This window comes from Gracilinanus agilis, chromosome 5 (genome assembly GCF_016433145.1).
Source record: "Gracilinanus agilis isolate LMUSP501 chromosome 5, AgileGrace, whole genome shotgun sequence".
NCBI lineage: Eukaryota > Metazoa > Chordata > Mammalia > Didelphimorphia > Didelphidae > Gracilinanus > Gracilinanus agilis.
In genome coordinates, this window is record NC_058134.1 from 178,325,128 (window position 1) to 178,347,560 (window position 22,433).

General features: G+C 36.4%; 1 protein-coding gene across 3 annotated transcripts in view; it reads right to left on the bottom strand.

The window, feature by feature from the left end:
- Nucleotides 1-2,426: 2,426 nt before the first annotated feature.
- ATP5F1C (ATP synthase F1 subunit gamma) overlaps nucleotides 2,427-22,433 on the bottom strand; it is a 31,148-nt gene continuing 11,141 nt past the window's right edge. The window contains exons 2-10 of one of the 3 annotated variants that reach the window (XM_044677542.1): nucleotides 19,368-19,402; nucleotides 18,717-18,848; nucleotides 8,693-8,897; nucleotides 7,318-7,461; nucleotides 6,964-7,028; nucleotides 6,103-6,258; nucleotides 4,383-4,479; nucleotides 3,266-3,301; nucleotides 2,427-2,557 (exon numbers count right to left, since the gene is read on the bottom strand). In XM_044677542.1, coding sequence (XP_044533477.1) covers nucleotides 3,295-3,301; nucleotides 4,383-4,479; nucleotides 6,103-6,258; nucleotides 6,964-7,028; nucleotides 7,318-7,461; nucleotides 8,693-8,897; nucleotides 18,717-18,848; nucleotides 19,368-19,402 — 841 coding nt within the window. In that variant the 3' untranslated portion in view covers nucleotides 2,427-2,557; nucleotides 3,266-3,294. Of the gene's footprint in view, nucleotides 2,558-3,265; nucleotides 3,302-4,378; nucleotides 4,480-6,102; nucleotides 6,259-6,963; nucleotides 7,029-7,317; nucleotides 7,462-8,692; nucleotides 8,898-18,716; nucleotides 18,849-19,367; nucleotides 19,403-22,433 lie in introns of those variants that run through there. The other 2 variants (XM_044677543.1, XM_044677544.1) reach the window with 2 other exon arrangements.

Genomic DNA, 22,433 nt, shown 5'->3' on the forward strand with positions numbered 1-22,433 from the left:
TGTACAATTCTGCTACTCCCATAGTAAAGGAAGAACCCACATGCTGATTGGTTTCCTGGGGACTGGACTGAATTGAGGTCATCCTGAGATGGTAAGGGATGAGTCACAAGAAGAAAAAAATCCCTGGAGATGGCACAGGAACTCTGGCTCACTTTCTGCAAACTATCTCCCTTGGCCCTTCTATCTTTGATGAATTAAGGTTCAAAATCTGTTATCCTCGAGATGTATCCTCGAGATGTCACTTATCCTCAAGAGCAGATCTACTGCCCTAACACTATTCTAGTTATAAAACCCAACTGAGAAAAGGTACAGTAAAGGAACATATTCAAGGTTACTCTTTGAACCAGAACCAAACCAAACCTGTACCACCCTGATGGGAGAGCCTAAAAATCATTAGCTTATTGCTCTTTAGAAGATAGGGACTGCTTTCATTTCTGTCTTTGTATTGCTGTTGGCTACCTTAGTGCCTGAAACATAGAAGGCTCTTAAATGCTTTATGATGATGGGTGACTAAAATGTGCTGATCAAAGAGAAATAGAGCAGTTTACATAATCAGTCAATAAACATTTATTAAGTTCTATGTGCCAGGTACTGTGCTAAGTACAAGGGAATGAGATTGCCCCTGCTCTCAAGAAGCTTATAGTGCAATGGGAGAACCAACATGCAAACCATCAGGTACAACTATATACAAGAAGAACTGATAATAATTCATTAGAATTAAGGGGAATTGGGGAAAGGTTTTCTGGAGGTGGGATTTTAGCTGAGACTTTAAAGTCAAGGAAGTCAGGAGGTAGAGATGGAGAGAACATTCTAGCTATGGGGGATACCCCAGTGAAAAAAACTCAAGGTGGGAGATGGAGTATCTTGTTGGACAGCCAAATCAGTGTCACTGGATAAAAGTGTGTGGGTATGTATAAATGGGGATGATGGAAAAGAAAGTTGGAGACTGTAGAGGTAGGTGGAAGGGTCAATATTTGAAAGGCTTTGCACACCAGAGTACTTTCTATTTGATCCTAGAGGTGATTGGGAACCACTGGAGTTTTGAGTGTATGTGTGGAGGGGGTGATCTGGTCAAAGATTTATGATAGGCAAGAATGCATGCACTATTTTACCTTTTTATATACATAGGTCTCAAGAGCTAACCAAATATCGAGATAAGCTATACAAAATCTATATGTATACACACACACATATACATTTTCCATGTTTGTTAGGTCATGTCACATTAAACTACTGAGGTAAAGAGAAGGAACATTAAATGACTAACAGCAATTATAGGAGATCTTGGTGAATGCAAGGTAAATAGATGTACAAGGCTGGCAAATAGGCCGAGGTGAAACATTGTGCCACTCTGAGGAAGAGAGAAGAGGCAGCACGTGCCAAGCAAATCAAACTTCCACCACTTTGACCAACATTTCCTCTCAGAACCTGATGGAGACAGTCTAGAACCCTGGATACAGGAGCCTTAGAAATAGCAGGGACCCTTCCCCCACCAAAACTAAAACCAAACCAACAAAAACCCAGCCCTATTCTTAGTCATTAAAGGGAAAAATCTCTGTGGAGAAGGGGCCCATGTCCTCATCACTAGCACTGACTATTCAAAAGCCACCAATAGGCAGATCAGAACAAGATCCCTGGAAATGGCATAGGGACCCTCCCAAACACTAGTCCTGCTTTCATCCCTGCCTTGTTAGCTAGCATCTGGGGAAGCAACTTTTGCAAAGGAGCCAGCCATTCCCAATTGCCATTACAAACAGGGGAGCCAAGTCAGGCTATCGGATACAGCAAGGAACTTTGGGGAAAGAGAGAAAGTAGCTTTCTGGTCAGCTAAGTCAGTCTGCCACCACCATTCCCCTTTTACTCTAATAGAGCTAGCTCAGGAATCCAAGCCCCAAAGCCTTGGGAATACAATACTTGCAGTCCAGTGCCCACAACCATCTTAGAAAACTAAACCCTGCAGAGATGAATCCTGGTAATTGTTTCTGCAGGTGCAACAGACACAGCTACCAAAGACCCAGAAAACAAAATTTTTGTTACTAAAGACATTGGCAGTGTCAAAGAGTTTAATATCAGAAAATACTTTGATTTTTATAATTGGAATAACATGAAAGAGACATTATTATCTGCTTTGCTGGTATACTCAAAGAGACCATAGGACCTTTTCTTATGCCTTGTAGCTGGAACCTTCTTTATATGTTATCTTCATTAGGTTAAGCCCCTCGGGGAACAGTGATTTACTTTTCTACTTGTATCCCCAGAGCTTAGAACACTGCTTTGAGCAAGTCAAGCACTTAATTCTTTCATATTTTACTTAGAATATAGTATTGTTTGTACAATAGCAACCTACTGCACAAAATTTTTTTTGGTTACAACTTAAATTTCACTTCACTGTAATCCTAGATTGAGAAAATATAGAAAAGACTTTGTTTTCATGTAATTTGTTTATTGTAAGATAATTTACAAATATTTTGTCTTCCACGTACACAGTGGACCAAGAGTTCTTCTGACAGACAAAAGTAGGCTAAACTAATTAGCTTGCTTCATTTCATGTCTTTACCTGAAAAATAAAAATAAATTGAACAACGTTAATTTGGAATACAAAATATCCTCTAGGTGATATGATGATGTACCCCTACATGCTTTTAAAGGATAGTATACTATTGTTGTAGGGTAGTTGAGTGGCATAGTGAATAGAATGCCAGGCCTGAAGTCAATAAGATTCATCTTCCTGATTCCAATGACACTTCCTAGATGTGTGACCTTGGGCAAGCTACTTAGCCCTATTTTTCTTCAGTTTCCTCATCCTCATCCTTAGAAAAGGAAATGATAAACCCCTTCAGTATCTGTGTGAAGAAAACTCCAAATGGAGTTACAAAGAGTTGGACACAATTGAACAACAAAATATTATTGTTGTAAATTGTCTTAATTAGTAGCTAACATAATACTCAACGTATGAATGAAATTTTATGACATTTGTTTTCTACTACTAGGTCATAGTCCCAATTTGACAAAAATACTGATAGTTCTTCTCCCTATTAAAAAAAAAAGCCCTCAAACACATAGCATCTCTTGGGAATTCCCAACATGAATCCTTCTATTAGATTCTACAGTTAAATAAAGCTATATCTTATTAAATCTATATATTTAAAAAACACCTCTTATTGCTTTTAAAATACCTGTAATTAGTTGGTTTATTTAAATTTGTATTTTTTTTCTTTCAGGGGTCTAGAGGGATGAGAATATAGTTGTAGTGTCACCACTTTACCTCTTGAATTTGGATAAAACTTGGATCCATTAGTTCCTGGTTATTATGTTAGAGGGAAAAAACAAAACAAAACAAGCAGATCAAGAAGCATTCCATGCAAGTCAACCATACAATTATTTTAGACCAAAAAAGCACATCTACAAAGCTAAAAAATATTTAAACACTCCTAGATAACTTTATCAGTCATTTGCACATATATAAATTCTGAATTTCACTTTGGTTAGAAATTTAAGTTTTTTTTCCATGCAAACTATGCAGAGCGCACAACCAACAAAAACGTTGTAGCTATAGGCAGCACTCAGAATAACAAATGCTGCATTTTATTCTGTTTTATTGATAGATACAAAGGCACATAAGTAATAAAAATTTAAAAACTACATTCAGAATAATCAAGGTACTTCCTAGTCCCTGTGAAAGTTAATCTGTCATGTAGACAAATCCTACCATTGAACTGCAGAAATCAAATTTTTATAGGAAGTAATGAAGTGTATACTTCACAAAAAAGAAAAATTTCTATTTGCTAACTTTATCATTTTCTAATTATCTGAATGTTGCTATTCAAGTTTTAAGGCTGGGTTTCACTGTCTTACTTGGGCTGTAAGTGCAAGGGCTACTCATGGAACCAGTCCTACTGCTGTCAAATAAGTTTTCTTTCCCCTTCTCTATTCCTACATGGGCTATCTAGTCCCTCCCTAGGCAGCCTATGTAGGATCTTACTCAATTGTATCAACTAGTAACAACATAGTGTCAACTAGGCCTATATCCCTAGTACCAGAAATGTTACAGAGGCAGTTTTCAAAGCACTTATTTTCATTGCTTTTTCTTCCAGTGCTGTTTTCAAAGACCATTTGCCCTGGCTTCATCTTTGCAAAGTACAACAATTTCCTATTAATTTGATAATAGGGGAAAAATGACAACATAATTTCTAAAAGAATGAGTCTTGTTAGCTACAACATGCTGGAGTAAAACTCATCTTCACCAGGTCTCTTTCTGATGCCAGAGCAAGATAAGACAAGACAGTTTTTGTTACTCTCAAATTTCAGGATCCAGATACTCAAACTAGCAGAAACTGGGGATGCAGGAATGAAATAAATATAAAATCTAACCATATACTTACAGAGCTGCAGCACCAGAGATGATTTCAATCAACTCCTTTGTGATGACAGCTTGGCGAGTACGATTAAATGTCAAAGTCAACTTATCAATCATCTCAGCTAAAAAAAACAAAACACACAATAAAGACGTGCGTGTGTGTGTGTGTGTGTGTGTGTGTGTGTGTGTGTGTATGTGTGTGCGTGTACATACCCATATGCCCACTTGATCTGACAAAGAATCAAATAGGAAAGCATTTACTAACTCTGAAAATTAGGTGTTCTAAGACGGGGCCCTAAAAAAATGATTCAGTATAGGGCCTTGGTCCACAGTCAAGGTCTTACATTCCAAAGTACATCATTACCACTTAAAAAAAAAAAAGGAATAATTTTTGTACTAACAAGCTTCCAATCAGTAGCTTTCTAAAGAACTTCCATATATATATTTTTAAAACCCTTACCTTCCGCCTTAGAATCAATACTGTGTGTTGGTTCCATGGCAAAAGAATGGTAAGGGTAGGCAATGGGGGTCAAGTGACTTGCCCAGGGTCACATGGCTGGGAAGTGTCTGAGGCCAGATTTGAACCTAGGACCTCCCGTCTCTAGGCCTGACTCTCAATCCACTGAACTACCCAGCTGCCCCCAAGAACTTCTATATTTATAGTGTCGTTTCTTTCTTATAATCAGCCAGGTGGTATTAATCTCATTGGCAAATTTAAAAAAAAATTGAGGCAAAAGATTTGCCATCCCAAGACATTACAAAAAACAGCAGTAAAGAACTACCACTCTAGTTACATGAGATTTGTCACATGTCTTAACATGATTTTAATGTTGATACCACTCAAAAAGTTAACAGGTACGAGAAGGAATGTGGCAAAATTTGGACTAAGGTACTGATGATAGAGTTGTGAACTGATCCAACCATTCTGGAAGGCAATTTGGAACTATGCCCAAAGGGCTATAAAAGAATGCATATCCTTTGGCCTAGTAATACCACTATAAGGTCTATTAATTTGATAATAGGGGAAAAATGAAAACGTAATCATTTCTTAATCTCAGAGAGTTAAAAAAAAGGAAAAGGACCTGTTTGTACAAAAATACTTATAGTTGCACTCTTTGTGGTGGTAAGAATTGGAAACTAAAGGGATGTCCCTCAGTTGGGGAATGGCTGAACAAATTGTGGTATATGATAGTGATGGAATACTGTTGTGCTATTAGGAAAGATGAACAGGATGATTTCAGAAATAGCTGGAAAGACCTATGTGAACTGATGCAGAGTGAAATCAGCAGAACCAGGAAAACACAGTACACAGTAACAGCAATACTGTGGAATGATTGAATGTGATAGATTTAGCTACTCTCAACAATACAAAGATCTAGGACAATTCTGAGGAACTTGGGACAAAGAATGCTATCTACCTCTAGAGAAAGAACTGTTGGGAGTAAGAATGCAGATGGAAGCACATGTTTTGGATTTTGGTTTTATAAGGTTGTTCACTTAAAAAATGAACAATATTGAAGTATGTTTTGTGTGCTAATATATGTATAACCCAGATTGAATTGCTTGCCAGCTTCGGGAGGGGGAAGGGAAGGAGAGAGGGAGACAATATGGATCATATAACCACGGAAAACTTATGTGGAAATTTGTTATTACATGTAATTGTCAAAAAAAAAGTTATAGGTATGGAATTTTAATTACTTACTTTCTTTTCTAGGCTATTAAATTAATTAAATATATTTTCTTACAGGCATTCTTGCTAGCATTGTCCATAGCTGTCATTCTTGCACTCTGCTCACTGGTGGTGGATTCCTTTAGAGTGTAGTAGATGATGTTTGCCAGATTATACTCTTGATAGTTTTGCAACACATCAGCATCAATGTCATCATAAACAGTTATACTCTCTGTTAAGACAAGTTTTAGTTTTAAAGCAATGATACTGAGTACTGGTACAGTGAAAACATTTTTATGATCAAATTTGACATAAGGCAGGTGAGAATGGTTTTGTTCCAGCATTTTCACCTGTATTAGCTAAACAGATATCCCTGGAAATATATTATTAATGTCCCAATAGATTATAACATGCAAGATAAGTAAAACAAAATTAATGGTATAAATATGAGAGTGGTCACAGTAAATTGGAACAAACCAAGATGGTCTAAGATTGTATTAGGGTCAATGAATTCTCACAATGTTAGAAATTTCTCCAAAAGGTCTTGTTAGCACTGAAAATAAGCCTTCAGTGCTCATTCATTTACATCTTTTGAATTCTTTTTCTCCTCTTGCCACTCCTGAGGCAGACAGATTACATTCTTCCTTCTTACAAAGAAAAATAATTTAGTAAGTATATTTAATATAGTGACCATACCCTAAAACAGAAAAGGTACTCTGCCTTAGTAATCTTCTGCCTCTGCCATGAGGAAGGGGGTTCATTTCAGTATCTGTCTCAATATATAACCCAAATCTCTACCTAAGATTGGAAGGCATTTCTATCTGTCTCTCCTAATGCCAGGTATGTGGTGAAATGATTAAATAAATACCTGATGAATGACAAAATAGTTTATGACACTGAAATATATTTAAATATATTTTTAAAATTTAGTACATACCAGCATTTGCAATGGTATTTAGGGAAAAGATGGGTTTTTCTTCTGTCTTATAAGAGATAACAGACCTAAAGAAAATGAAAATGAAATTTCAAAATAATTTGTTTTAAAACAGGCCTCCATGGATATTGTGATTAATAATATGCTGATGTTAAATGAAATAATTCCATTCATAAACACATTTTAAAAGTCTTTAATTTTTGAAAAGTTATCTTAAATACATGTATAACCCAGACTGAATTGCTTGTCAATTCCAGGAGGGGGAAGGAAGAAAGGAGGGAGACAATATGAATCATATAACTTTGGAAAACGTGGAAATTTTTTATTAAAATAAAACAAAGAAAAAAGTTATCATACCTGAATCGATTAAAGATAATAGATCCTTCATCAAACTCATATCCAGAATTTAGTAGTTCAAGGGCAATGATTGAAGCATCTCCAAAGGTAGGGGGTTTCCTTCCCACTTCTTTAAATGTCACCAAGAAGTGGTCAGAGTGAGTTCTAAAACAAAATTATGTCTCTATAAAGTCACTGTAACTAGTTTAATGAAATAATACAGATCAAAAGGGACAATGTGGAAAATATCACCAGGAAGTTCTCTGGGAGTTTTCCTGAAGTTCATCCATTATTCTGAACATTTTTCTCCTCCTATTCTTCTTGGCAATTATAAATGGCTAATGTGGGGGGTAGCAGGGTGCTTCACTGGATTGAGAGCCAGGCCCAGAGAAGGGAAGTCCTGGGTTTAAATTTGGCTGCCGACACTTCCCAGCTGTGTGACTCTGGGCAAGTCATGTAACTCTCCTTGACTAGCCCTTATCACTCTTCTGCCTTAGAACCAATACGTAGTATTGCTTCTATGATGAAAGGTAAGGGCCAAGAATAAATTTAAAAATGGCCAATGTGGTAGAATTAAGACCTTTGTCTTATTTGGTTCTTAATCTTTTTTGTGTCATGAACCTTTCTGGCAGTCTGGTAAGATTAGTGGAACCATCTCTGGGTAACATTTGAAAAAATACAGGATTGTAAAGGAAAACAATTATACTGAAAAATGTTTTTCTAAACTATTAACAAATAAAGCCCATAGATCCTAGGTTTAGAACCGTTGGTCTGGTATTATACTTTGTTCTTTTCATTTCATATCTCCCTTTCCTTAGTTTTCTTGCATAGGATCACAGGCCTTTAAGGTTGCAAGAGACTTTGAGATCATCTTTGTAACCCACTAAAGGGGCTTATAATTCAAAGACATCTCATTTTAAATAATCAGATTCCTAAATAATCATGTTAAGACAACTTCATATCAGAATGTTTATGAAATAATGCTAATAGCTTCTGGCAGGTTCTGTATTATTTAATGAATGGTGATGGGAAAGAGAGTAGAGAAGCAGAAAATGAAGTGAAAAAAGTATATTCTAAGAGTCATATTAAGGAAAACAATGAACATAAAACCCACAAAACCCCACCTAAAATAGCAGCCAGTTTACAAAGTACTTTTTAAATAAAAGCCCTCTGAGTTGAATTGAACAGTACAGGATCATCACACCTTATAATGGACAAGGAACTGAGTCTCAGAGAATGGGGTAATTAGCCAATCATCAAATATCTAGTAGGCAACAGTCATAATTTGAACCCATATCTTCTCACTCCAAGTACAGTGGCCTCCTTTTAAAACTAACTTTTCTTTCAAAGAAATTCTGTCTTCTATTTTTTACCGAAGTCTGTACTAAACACTTACCTATTAAGGATGCCTCTGATTTTGTCACCAACTCCAACAATCATAACTTCCTTTCCAGCTGCTGTGAGGGTAGCAACCTCATTTTTAATCAGTTTAGCAACTGAGGAATGGATAGCACCACAAAGGCCTCGATCAGAGGATACACCAATAATAAGGTGTTTCTTCATGTCTTCTTGAGCCTTAATATCAGCTTTTTCATAAAGAGCTTAGAAAGAAAAGAAATAGACTTAATCACAAATAGTTGTAGTTTAAGAAAGGAAGAATTGGCTGATTTTTAAAATATCCATCTTAATTCTAGCAGTCTTGGTAACAATAAAACAAAGTATATTTCAACCTCTCTTATAATATGGTTCAAATTCTGTAACAAAATCTTAATATAATTATTCCAAGTCTGCATTCAGAGGTCTTCAACTCTCAAAGAATACTCGATAGAGCAAAAGTCCAATAAAAAACATGAATAGTCATTAAACAACTTCATAAGAGAGGTCTGCCATCTCGAGGCAAATGTATCTAAGACATAACAGAGACAAACGTGCCAATATCTGTCAAAATGGATGACTATTATCCATTTATAGCAACTCAAAGAGGCACATTTTTGATATTAGAATCAAGAGAGTATTAATTAAGGAGTATAAAATCTAAGGCAAGAAACTGAAGAAAAGGGAATAGTTGGTATCTTCATCATTGCTGCCCAATGATGGGAAGAAGTACAGAATAAAAAAATCAGATTTGAAAAGTGTATAAATGATTGATTAAGAAGTTGTTATCTAAGATTGGGATTTGGATTTCTGAATTACAGCTAAAACTGAATGGCAGGGTCCTGGTCAGGGAGGGAATATACCTAATAAAATTCAGTAAGAATGTTATTTGATTGGCTACAGATAATTAAGAAAGAACACCCAAGAGCAGGTGGAAATGTGCAACCCTGACATTTCTTACAAAGCCTGTAATGGCAGCCCAATTTATTGGCACATCCAGATCTGAGCTCCAGTTTTCTGCAATTTTAAGTATGTTGTGGGCCTCATTAATTGAAACCAACTGGAGACAAGGAGGACCTACTGCTTTGTATGTGAACTTGGTGGGATTAATGTTATGCAGAAACCATGCTAAGTTTAAGGCCACAGAGAACTTGTGCCCCAAGATATTGTAGGAAATGTCTTTATGTTTATTCTTGCTTTAGCTTTGAAGTAAATAACCCATTATAAGAGAAAAAAATGTATTTGACTGTTTTCTTACAAATCTAATAGCTGTTTTTCAGTGGCATCAGATTTTTCATGACTCCATTTGGAATTTTCTTTGCAAAGATATTGTAGGGGTTTGCCATTTTTTTCTCCAGGTCTTTTTACAGATGAGGAAACTGAGGCAGAGTTAAGTTACTTGCCCTGAGTAACACAGGTCTGAGAAGTGTCTGAGGCTAAATTAGAACTTAGGAAGTTGAGTATTCTTGGCTCCAGGCCTGACACTATCCACTGTGTGAACTAGCTGTCCCCACAAATCTAATAGAAAGGGCTTTCATTGGAAAACATGGAAGAGAGGACAAAACTGGCTATGTATCTTCACTAAATTGCATACCATAGCAAATAGTTGTAATGAAGTAAGAATAATGGCCGAATAGTTGCAACTATAACCAGAAAGTTAGCGGGGGGAGGAAATCCCAGAAATAAAATCACTGACCTCAAATGTCTATGTACAAAAATCCAAAGTGTAGGAAAAGAGTAAGGTAAAACAGAGGTCCTAGTACATGAATGAATGAAAATTTAATTCCATTGGGAGTCTTATTGGGATGGGACATATCATGGGATATCTATGGCTCTTGATAGGTAACTTTTTTCAAAATAAAGAAAGGTCAAAGTGGAAGGGTGAAGTTAGTATTAAGGAGATATGCTCATGAGAAAAGAAATCCAGAGTCCAGAGGAGATTAGTGTGGTGGAGAGAAAATGAGTGAAGGAAAAAAATACAGACTATTTGTGAGGTTACACAGCAATGCAGATAGAGAGCTGTCCTCTCTTAGGAACATGTGGTTGAATTCAAGTCCTACTTCTCACACATTTGGCTCTATCATTCCAGTTGTCATTTAACCTCTCAAAGCTTAAGTTTCAGAGAAATTGTCAATTTACATTGATAGAAGAAGTTTCTTTGCTCTGGGCTTCCCAATATAAATAAAACCAAAAGTTTCTTATCCTCTATTCTATAGACTACCTGGACAAAAAGAATAAATAGGTGAGTACAGTCACAAGCATGGCAAGTAGCATGATAGAATATGGTGAGGAACCTCAAATTATTAAGATATATCTGTTAGAGCTTTCTATGACAAAAGAAGAGTAGTAAACTTTGTGACTGGCTTTATTTAAAACATTTTTAAAAGGTCAAAGAATGAGGTGAAATTTAATTCTGGATCTGATTATTCCCAACACGGAAACTGGCTGCAGCAACAGAAATGATAGAAACCTTGAGATGGAAGAGAGAAAAGTGGAGAATAGACTACCATGAATTAATTCTTGGGACTGGAAAAGCAAATTTCAAAAGAATCCAGGGAAGGATAATAGGCTATGGATTAAAAATCCTAACATAGAGGTTCAAATCTAGCCTCAGAAACTTCCCAGCTGTGTGACCCTGGGCAAGTCCCTTGACCCCCATTGCCTACCCTTACCACTCTTCTGTCTTGGAGCCAATAAACAGTATTGACTCCAAGATGGAAGTTAAGAGTTTAAGAAAAAAAAAATAATAAAAATCCTAACACAAGAAGGAGGAAGAGACAGAGGAACTACATACAAATAATAGTTTTAAATTCAGTAGTATAAAAATCCTCTAAAAAAGCAAACAGTTCAAGCAGTGGTGGTATTATCAAGGGCAGCTTACAGTACATCTGGTGACATAAAATGGCAACAATGAACAGAAGCAAAACCAGAGCAACAGCATCAATGATTACACCTCTGTCACCAGACCCCATCAAGGTTTACAATAATTTATAATAAGTAATTGAGAAGTCACAGACCTCTTATATATAACTTACTGATAGTTCCTTCATCTGAATATTCATATGGCATGGACTTACACCTAGAAATTCCAGTTTATCAAAGGGAGGTGGTACTTTACTAATAGGCCCACTCATTTGGTGTTCCCTAGCTTACCAACTAACAAGACCTCTGTTTTCCCTATCCATGAAGCCTTATTAAGGGGATGATAACAAATTCATGTCCCTTTGGATGAGTGAGGGGGCTGCCACTTTCTTCTGCAGGGGTTAAGAGAAGTCTCTTTCTTACCTTTATCCAGGGATTCAAGGCAATTCAGCTAAAGGAACACCTTTCTTCAAAGTGAATATACATTTACCATGACTATGAAAAGATAATTTTATCTCCTTCATGCTGATAAGAAAGCATCTCCCATTGATTAATTGGAGAGCATTTGGAGGAGGGCAATCACAATGCAAAGAGCCTTGAATCTATGAATGAACTGGCACTGTTAGGTCTGAAGAAGATTCAGCGATACTTGATAGCTGTCTTTAGGTACTGGATAGCCTATCATGTAGAAGGCTTAGCTTTGTTCTACTCAGTATAAGTGAAGGGGAAGTAGAAAATCATATGAATGATAGAAATATAGGTCAGAAAAGGATCATAATAAAGAGAACAGAGGAATGGGAGTTCTTGGTTCAGTGAACATTAACTCTGACTTATAGGGATAAAGAGAGCAGGAGCTAGAAGACTGTCCACCATAGTACGAGTGAAGAACCAGAAGATCAGGAACTAATGAGTACTGAGTAGAGTCAATGGAGTTCAGGGGCATCAGGTTCTCTGACTAACAACTCCAAACACAGGAGGGGTGGGTGGAGTGGAAGGGAAATACCACACCCACACACCCACACTCTCACACACTAGGTGAGTGGAATGATTTGTTCAGGTGTGAGGGTTAGTAAAATAACTAGTGTTCTAGTCACTAATAAAGATAAATTCATGTTAATTCTGGAACCTCATCTTAAGATGGAGATGTCAAGAGAGATACTCAGAAAATGTGCTAAATAAAAGGGTCAAGCAAACAGCAAATTCCCAGTTAAGTTCCCTTCATAGTGGGCTTTATGGTATTCCTGGTGGATCCCTATGAAGCAGGAGCTTTACTTACAGAGAACAACTTATGCACTATGTGCTAGCTAATGAAGTGCTTTTATCTTAATTCTCTATATTACATTCTGATGATGAAAATCAAGCAACAAACTTTCAATTTAAAAAACAAACAAAAATAGCTTCATATTAAAGAACAAACAGCTTCAGAAGACCCAACATCCTTTCTAAATCTAAATTTACATGACAGACAATGCAGTTAATAAAAGTAGTTCTTTACATAACAGGGAAAATGGCAACTTAAAAAAGATTAATCTTCTCAAACTTCTTGTACAACCATTTAACCACGAAACGATCTTTCACCAACTCATTCTACTTCTTGTATTACTTTTACCCTGCTATTTTACTGTCATACATTCTACTTCAATGCATCTTTCCCTTCCTCTTATCATACACTTTCCACCTCTGCTTTCTGCCACTTCCTCTGGAAACCATATTAAATCAGTGTAGCCATTGAAACCATAAAGGACATATCTATCATATCCCTTGTGATTCCCAACATACCCTTCCTCTGGTGTCCCTGCTCTTATATATATGTTGTTCTTCCCTATCCCACAACCCCTTTCCATTAAAATTCAAGCTCCTTGAGGGAAGAGACTTTAATTTTTGTAAATGTGACCCAGCACTAAGCACAGTTTGAGTCATCAATTAATAAATGCTTTCTATTTAAACACTCCAAAAACACAACTAAGCAAAACTAAAGTACCATTTGAATTCTGATAGTGAAATAGGTTTTCCTCTCACCATAACTGGGCTGGTGAGTTAAAATTTTTTTCTTTTTTTCTCCTTTGAAAATGTGATCCTTCTCCTGCAATATCCTGTCCCAAAGGCTTAATCTTAATTCATAAATAAATTCAGTAATTAATATTTAAAAAAAATCATCATTGAGGAAAAAACTGAAGTAGCATAATATTATGAAGTAAATTCAAAATTTCTTTTACTACAGCTAACTTTACAGACCACCAAGAAGGACTAAATACTGGGTGTTTAGCATAATGATAAACATTCTGGAGCAGAAGTACAAACTCATAACCATCAAACTGCCCTGCAAAAGTCTCCAGTTGATTTGAACCAGATTAATCAGTTTCTATTTGAGTTGACATCACTGTTCGAGGTTAAGAAAAAAGTATCAGGCATGGTTTGTGCCTTCACAGAACTTAAAAAGAAATGCAGAAGCAGTTACAAGTAATATATAATCAAATGCTATAAAGCAAATTCTGTAGTATAGGATACAGATAGCAATGAATAGTAGGAAAAAGTATCAGACTGGCATCTGGAAAACTCCGGTTTTAGATCCAGGTTTGTCACAAACTAGAACCTCGACTATGATTAAGCTTCTTAATCTTTCTGTTCTGTGACTGGTTTCTCCATCCATCAAAAGAAGGGAATGTTTAAGGTGTAGAGGAAGACTTGAGCTTAATGAATTCACTGAAAAAGGAAGGTGCTAGGGGGTAAAAGGGAGATGATCAGCAGTCCAGTTCCCCTTGGGGGTGGGACAATTGAGTGAAAATGGAGTGGGAAGAGCCAGAGACCCAGTAGGTTTGCAGTGGCTGATCTGAAGTGCCGTCTGCTGATTTTAATTTTTATATCATTTTTCTCAAGACTACATCAATGTTGGCATGAATTCTATTCCCACCATACATCTTATCTTTGGAGACAATGTGTTAAGTGTGTTTGACATATCTCTTGGGCCACAGTGGTGAGAAAGTATAGGCTTTTTCATGGGAGACAATTTCTTCATGTTTCATTCATTTTTCTTTTATATTAAATTACTGTACCAAATTAGATCTGGGAGGGGAAAAACTTGGAGACTGTTCTGGCCTGTTCTTGTAGGCACCTGTGTATGGGAATCTGAGTTAGAGATTTAAAATCTAACATTAACTCATGTAATGCAAAGATGCACCAGAAGCTTTGACCCTTGCAAAAGTTAACTGAAAACTTCTGGAAGTTAGAAGCCTTGGAATTCTGACAGAAGGGCAGTTGGAACCTGAGGCTTGAAGAGAGTGGAAGGTCCAACTGAAGCTCTGCCTTTGGGTTTTGGCTTTTGCTTCGTCTCTGCACACTTTGAACCTAGCTAATTTCTCTGGACCTCTCCCTGACCTTCTCCATATTACACCCTTGTTACCTTTCCTGTGTTTTCCCTGTGGGCTCTGGGAGGAAGGGTGGCTTTTGTGTTACAGTGATTAGACTTTGTGGGTTTAGTTTTCCTATAGGCAAGTAGAACACCTTTGAATCAAACTATCTCTTATTTTATTGATTTAGTATACACTCTACTTTAAAAGCAGCCAAATCTTTCCTGGCTGGGAGAGCAGGCTCTCTCTCAGTCTAACCCATTCCTGTGACCCTCCCCCATTTTGAGTTTCTCCCTAGCGGCTGTCAGAAACCCTAAACCCCTCTCTCCTTTCTGACCAACCCTGAATATTAATAAACCCCCCTGTTACCTAATCTTACCCTCTGGTGAATCATTGTGTCAAAGATCAGGAAAGGGTTGAAGAGGGAAGGAATTATTCTCTTTTATTTCTGAGGGAACTGGAGGCATCCATCTTGGGAGGAAGTCCTTGCCAGAGACTTCCTCCTGAACCCATCAGTTTCACTGACAGGGAGGAGCCCTTTGACTCCTCCAAGGGACTTGAGAAACTGACAAGAAAAACCCTCAAGGCAGATTTAAACCATTTCTGACTGGCCCAACTACTTGTGTCTATAGAGATACCTTTCCTGCCTGGAAGGGATCAGTCTATTTCCCCAGTGTCCTCTGTCTCTAGCCTGAGTGCCTAGTCTGTTTAAGCTGCCGCTCCTGAATGCCCCACCTATTTCCTTACCATCCAATTTACCACCTTGTCCTCTCCTTCCCTAAACTCAGTCATCCCTTTCATTCCTCTCATATCACCTCAATCACCTTCTACCCCTCCTTATTAGAAGGATTAAGAGAGCACTCCCAACTTTAGTGACCTCACTTTATTGACTACACTCACTATATGCTGGTTTGTTGTGAAGTGACATCTAGGGGAATTTCTGTATTATTGTATGTAAGGGTGGGAATTTCCTAGGAATTATAGGGGGCCTTGGGGGGGGGGGCCCTCTGCTATTAGCCTGCATTGTTTTTCTCTATCTCCCTGGGATTGTGTAAGGATATTGATTACAATATTTTCAGTAAAAGGGAATGTTAGTGAGAAAAGAGTCACATAGGAGAAACTGAGTGGAACATCCATCCTTCTGACACCCGTTATGCTGGTGTCGTAGCTGGTGACGAGCCGTGCTAAATGTCATGGGCTTTGATGGCTTCTGGCAGGAGGTAAAACACCCTAGCAGTTGATAAGATACCACCAGGATTTGTTTTGTGTGTGTTATCAGTAAAGGATGAGTCAGGAAATGGTAATGGGGAGCAAAAATTATTCCAACTCTTATTGTGGGACCAGTATGTTGGATGGTATTGGAGAAAGTACAACCAGCAAAGGAAATGGCACTTTTAGATGTGCTCACTATATTTGGTATTTCTGAGCAAATTTTTTTTTATTACATGGGAGGGTTCAATCTGAAGTGATGGTAAAATGACTGTTATAAAGACAAAAGCAATAATAAAGTTCATTTTCTTTTAAAAAATTAAATTCGAAGAGGAAAAACCAAACATATGAAAAATGTTTATTATGCAGACTTTATGACAAGCAAATGAATGGGTAATATATTACCCATTAGATCATACAAATGTGTATTTGGGGTAGATAATCAAAGCAAAAGATACATCTTTTTGAACACCAATAATCTCCAATTGCTGCTGTGTGATAATGAAATATGAAACACAATATTTGGAAACAAAAAAGAGGACAAGTGAGTGGGCATGGCAGGCATGAGAAAGTTTTGGCATTTACCAAGAATGAGGACATATATGCAGAAGTGGTTTAAGGGATATCATCTGGTTAACATTTGATTGGAAAGAAGTAGCTATTCACATATGAAAAATAAGAGATAATAGGAAAGCTACACAACTAGCCTTGAAAAATATGAAGCTAAAGTCCTCATATTGAGTAGATACTCTGTGGGGAATTTTTGGAAGACATGGAAAAGAATGACATAGAACACTATGGTATGGAAAGATTATAATCTGTACAGCTGAGGGATCATTATTAGATCATGGATTTGTTGATATAAGTATGGAAGAAAAATGAACCTGAAATGAATGGAGGAAAAATAATAGAAACTGGAAGGTTAGTGTTAGGCTATTTTTTTTTTTGTAGGAAGCTGCTAGCAGCTAGGAAGGCTAGCCTTACTTCCTGAGAAAAATGTATATTATTTCTTTATATTATTATAATTAAATAAAATTTAGCTTAGGGGGTCCCTATGGACATATTAGTTAAAGTTGACTAGCAGTTTCCTCCTAGAGCAGGGGTTGGTAACGTATGGCTCTCAAGCCATATCTGGCTCTTTTGAGGGCCAGATATGGCTCTTTCTGCAGGAGCTATAAAGTCAATTTTTTTTTCAGGTGCTGTTACAGGAGTGTGCACTGTTATAGGAGTGCACACTGTGAGCATTGTACGGCTCTCATGAAATTACATTGAAAAAATGTGGCATTTATGGCTCTCACGGCCAAAAAGATTGCCGACCCCTGTCCTAGAGGTACCCCTAGGACGGTGATGGCAAACCTATGGGGCCACATACTGAGGATGAAACATTTGTTGTAGTGTAGTGTAGATACTGTGCACTATAGATGACAATTCTACCTATATTAATTTATCTATTTTGGTTTATTAAATATAGCTATATATTACAATTATACATTTTTGTTACTTAAACTATAAATATCGTGAAATTAATGTTTTTTTTTTCTCGAAGTGACACACCACCTGAGTTGTGATCGGTTTTTTGTAGGATTTTGACACACCAAGCTCAAAAGATTGCCCATCACTGCCCTTGGAGCTACCTAGGGAGACTGAGGATCTGGCTTCATTAAGAATGAAAAGATGAAATATATCTTGCAGTTCTGCCCCAGCCAAGTAATTTCTCCACATAGAGTAAAGGCTGCTTTTACTCCTTGAAGACAACACTGTCCTCTACTTAGATTATCAAGGGGGAGGAAATGTTCCTTTAAAAAGAAAAAAGAAAGAATGTATTTAAACTTAGAGATAAAGAAGAAAAAGGATATGAAGAGGCAGATTGTTAGTAACCTTTTAGAATGTTAAAGGGTCTCAGAATGTGACCTAGCAAATGAAGGAAGAAGAAAGTCCATCAAACACTTGAAGTCAAATAAAAGATATGAGGCTTTTCTGTAAAAGGGAAAAAATGGATACTCTGAGGAAGAGGCTGTTGCCTACAGTCTAAGGAATGACTTCACAGACCAAAAGGTAAGAATAAGAAAGAGATCAAACAATAATGGTCAGAGAAATAGTAGATGAATAGTGAGAAGTTTCTTGCTGAGAGGTATTGAAAATAGACCTATATTCTGTTTCATATATGTATCTGCTTTGTCTGAGTGATCAGAAGTATATTCCTATAATCTCTCCCTTTGTTGATCTTTGCCCAAATGCTTTTTACCATATTTCCCTTTTCTGTTATTTCCTAACATGACTATAAGCTTATTGCCTCCTTTGTTTATCTAGTTTTCCTTCAAAGAAAAGATTCTTAAAGAAAAATTTGGTAAACAAATATTTACAAAATTTCATAGATATATAGCTTAGAAATAATTTAGTTCAATCTCCTACTATGACAAGTAAAGAAGGTGAAGCCTAGAGGTAGTTAAGTGACTTTCTGAAGAATACTCAGGTAGTATATAAGAAGAGTCAGAATTTGAATGTGACTCAAAGTTCTGTGCTTTTTCATTATATTCCAAAAGGATACTTTTGATTAGTTAACATTAGTTAACAGTAATTTTTCTTTAGTCTTTTCTGTGTGAAGTATCAATTATGCACTTCTCTTACCCAAAGATCCAACTCCATATACTCTGGCTGGTTTTAGCTCTCTCTCAGCTCGGGCATACTTTGCAGCTGCCACCATTTTCATAGACTTGGTAATTTTTTGGATGTTTTTGATTGACTTTAGTCTCCTGGTAACTGAAGATATTCATAAGTTAGAACAATTAAAATCTCAAACACATTATTTATTGTATAGAAGTACAATGGGAACCCTAAATATTTCTCATCCACAGCTAAGTTACAAGAATCACAGTATTTTAGGCCCAGAAATGTCCTTACAAAATAATTTAGCACAATTACTAATTTCAAAATGGAGAAAGAGGCACAGAGAGTTTAAGTGCCTTGCCAAAATGGCAGAACTGGGAGCAGAAACAAAATCTCCTAAATACCATTCCATTGCACTTTTTGCTGAACATGCTTATTCTATAGATTAGTTCAGAAATATCATGTATTAAAGTACTAATTTAAAAAGAATGGACTATATAATCAGAATTGAAAGGAACTTCTAAAGTAGGCCAGTTCTTTAACTTTCTAGATGAGGGAATGGAAACCATAGGAGGCAAAGTTACTTGCCCAAGGACACAAAGGAATGATTAAAATAATCTTTTGGAAATGATTACTGTTCAACACCCAAACTAAGACTCATAAAATACTTACTATCTTTTAAAGTTGCCATATTTCTGACTTGGATCCTGAAAATAAAGAGAAAACTTTAAATAATATTTCACCTCCATTTGAACAGATTATAAATTCCCTCCCTCCCCCATTTCTACAAGAGCCAGAATCATGATTCTTGAGACATATTTTCTCATCTTTCTGTACATCTTTTCCTTTAAACTATCTACAGGGGATCTATTGAAGACATTGGAATACTCTTGAAATACACTAGGTTTTTTTTTTAAACCCTCACCTTTTGTCTTAAAATCAATACTAAATATTAGTTCCAAGGCAGAGTAGCAGGAAGGGCTAGGCAATTGGGGTTATGTGACTTACCCAGTGTCACACAGCTAGGAAATGTTTGAGGTCAAATTTCAACCAAACCCCCCCTCCCCCCATTTTTGAGGGTATGGTCTTCTAGTTTTCACACACTTCCTTTAAGGAACTACCACTACTTTATGATGTCTCAACTTTTTAACAATTATTTCTCAACTTTAACAAAAATTATTTCATGAACAATTATATACCCTAATTCATTGTTATGTTTCCCAATTGTGACAAAATGTGTACACATTTAACACTGATAGAAAATATATAGTCTTAGCTAGATTATAAATTTCTCATGGGAAAGAATCCTGTCTCTTAAATTTTTAACCCAAAGACTATCAAGTACAGTGCTGTCATAAGGCAGTATTTGTTGACTTATGTATGGTCACTATATAAAATTACTTAAGTATGCAATGACACTTTCCTTAATAGTCTAGTAATACACTATCTAGTCACAAAACAAACTCCTAATCAAGCCAACCACCTACTCATTGCAATCACAATTTAGACCACTAATGAAGATTCAATTTAATTTCACTTTTACAACCATAATTTTAAAGCAGTGACTTACTTTCATATTATTTTAAATTTTGTAGCTACATAAAAAAAAAAAAAAAAAAAAGCCTGAATGGCAATTCACCAAGGCTAAGGGATGTAGATATTTATAAAATATTTTTTTAAAAAAAGTTGAAATCTAGGATACATAAGGAGTTAAAAATATAACGAGCCATTTCCAATACCTAATAGCATCAAAGGGCATAAAGAAGCAGTTCCTAAATGTAGAAAACAGATAATCAACTCTATGAAAACATGTTTCATATCATCTAATATTAATAATAATGTAAATCTAATATTAATATTAATCATACAGATTAATATATTTCTGAAGAAGAATGTATCACTCATCAAGTTGGCAAAGATGATGAAAGAGGAAAATAACATTATTGGGAGGGTTGTAGGAGAATAGGGACTGTTAATGCACTGTTGATAAAGCTATGTAATTCAAACATTCTGGAAACAATTTGGAATTGGATTCAAAAGACACTAAATTGTAAAGATATTCTATTACATATGCATCCCAATAAGGTCAAAGACAGAGGAAAGGGTGACATAAATATTTATAGTAGCACTTCATGTAGAAGCAAACTGGAAACTCAAATACCCATCAATGGGGAAATGGCTGAACAAACTGGTATATTGTAAGTGTAATGAGATATTATTGTGCTATAGGAAATGACAAATACCAACAAGCATTGGTTAAATATCTACTACAAACATATATGAGACATGGGAAGAGTTCAATGAACTGATGTAAAGTGAGAAAAAAAACCAAGAGAACAATGATGATCATAATAATAATGAAGAAAAGCAATAATTTTTAAAACTTTTTTTTAATTTTTTTTAACATTTATTAATCTACATTTTTAACATGGTTACCTGATTCATGCTCCTCCTATCCCCTTCACCCCCCCCCCCCCCACTCCCCCCACCCATGGCCGATGAGCATTTCCACTAGTTTTGTCATGTGTCCTTGATCAAGACCAATTTCCTAATTGTTGGTAGTTGCATTGGTGTGGTAGTTTCGAGTCCACACCCTCAATCACGTCCACCCCGACCCATGCGTTCAAGCAGTTGTTTTTCTTATATGTTTCCTCTCCTGCAGTCCTTCCTCTGAGTGTGGGTAGCATCTTTACCATAAATCCCTCAGAATTGTCCTGGGTCATTGTATTGCTGCTGGTACAGGGGTCCATTACATTCAATTTTACCACAGTATATCAGTCTCTGTGTACAATGTTCTTCTGGCTCTGCTCCTTTCGTTCTGCATCAGTTCCCGGAGGTCTCTCCAGTTCGCCTGGAACTCCTCCAGTTTATTATTCCTTTTAGCACAATAGTATTCCATCACCAGCATATACCACAGTTTGTTTAGCCATTCCCCAATTGAAGGCCATATCCTCCTTTTCCAGTTTTTTGCCACCACAAAAAGCGCAGCTATAAATATTTTCGTACAAGTCTGTATATCTATGATCTCTTTGGGGTACTTCTACTTAAATTTTCCAAAGTTATATGATATATATTGTCTCCTTCTTTTCTTCCCTCCCTCCTCCTGGAGCTGACAGGCAATTCAATTTGGTTATAAATGTATTATCACAAAACAGAGTTCCATATTATTCATTTTTGTAAGAGGATAATCTTATAAAACCAAAAACCCCAAATCTATACCCAAATAAACAAGTGATAAATCATATGTTTTCTTCTGGATTTCTACTCCCAGTTTTTTCTTTAGATGTGGAGAGCTTTCTTTTCATAAGTCCCTCAGAATTATCCTGGATCATTGTATTGCTATTAGTAGCAGTCTTTTACATTTGATCGTCCCACAATGTTTCATTTACTATGTTCTCCTGGTTCTGCTTATTTCACTCCACATCAGTTCACATAGGTCTTTCTAGTTCTTTCTGAAATCTTCCTGTTCATCATTTCTTAAAGCACAATAGTTAGTATTCCATCACCGGCATATACCACAATTGTTTAGCCATTCCCCAATTGATGGATGTCCCTTTAGTTTCCAATTCTTTGCCAACACAAAAAGAGCAGCTGTAAATATTTTTGTATAAACAGGTCCTTTCCCATTAAGAAAAAAATTTCTTTGGGATAGAGACCCATTAGTGGTATTACTGGAACAAAAGGTATGCATTCTTTTATAGCCCTTTGGAAATAATTCCAAATTGCCCTCCAGAATAG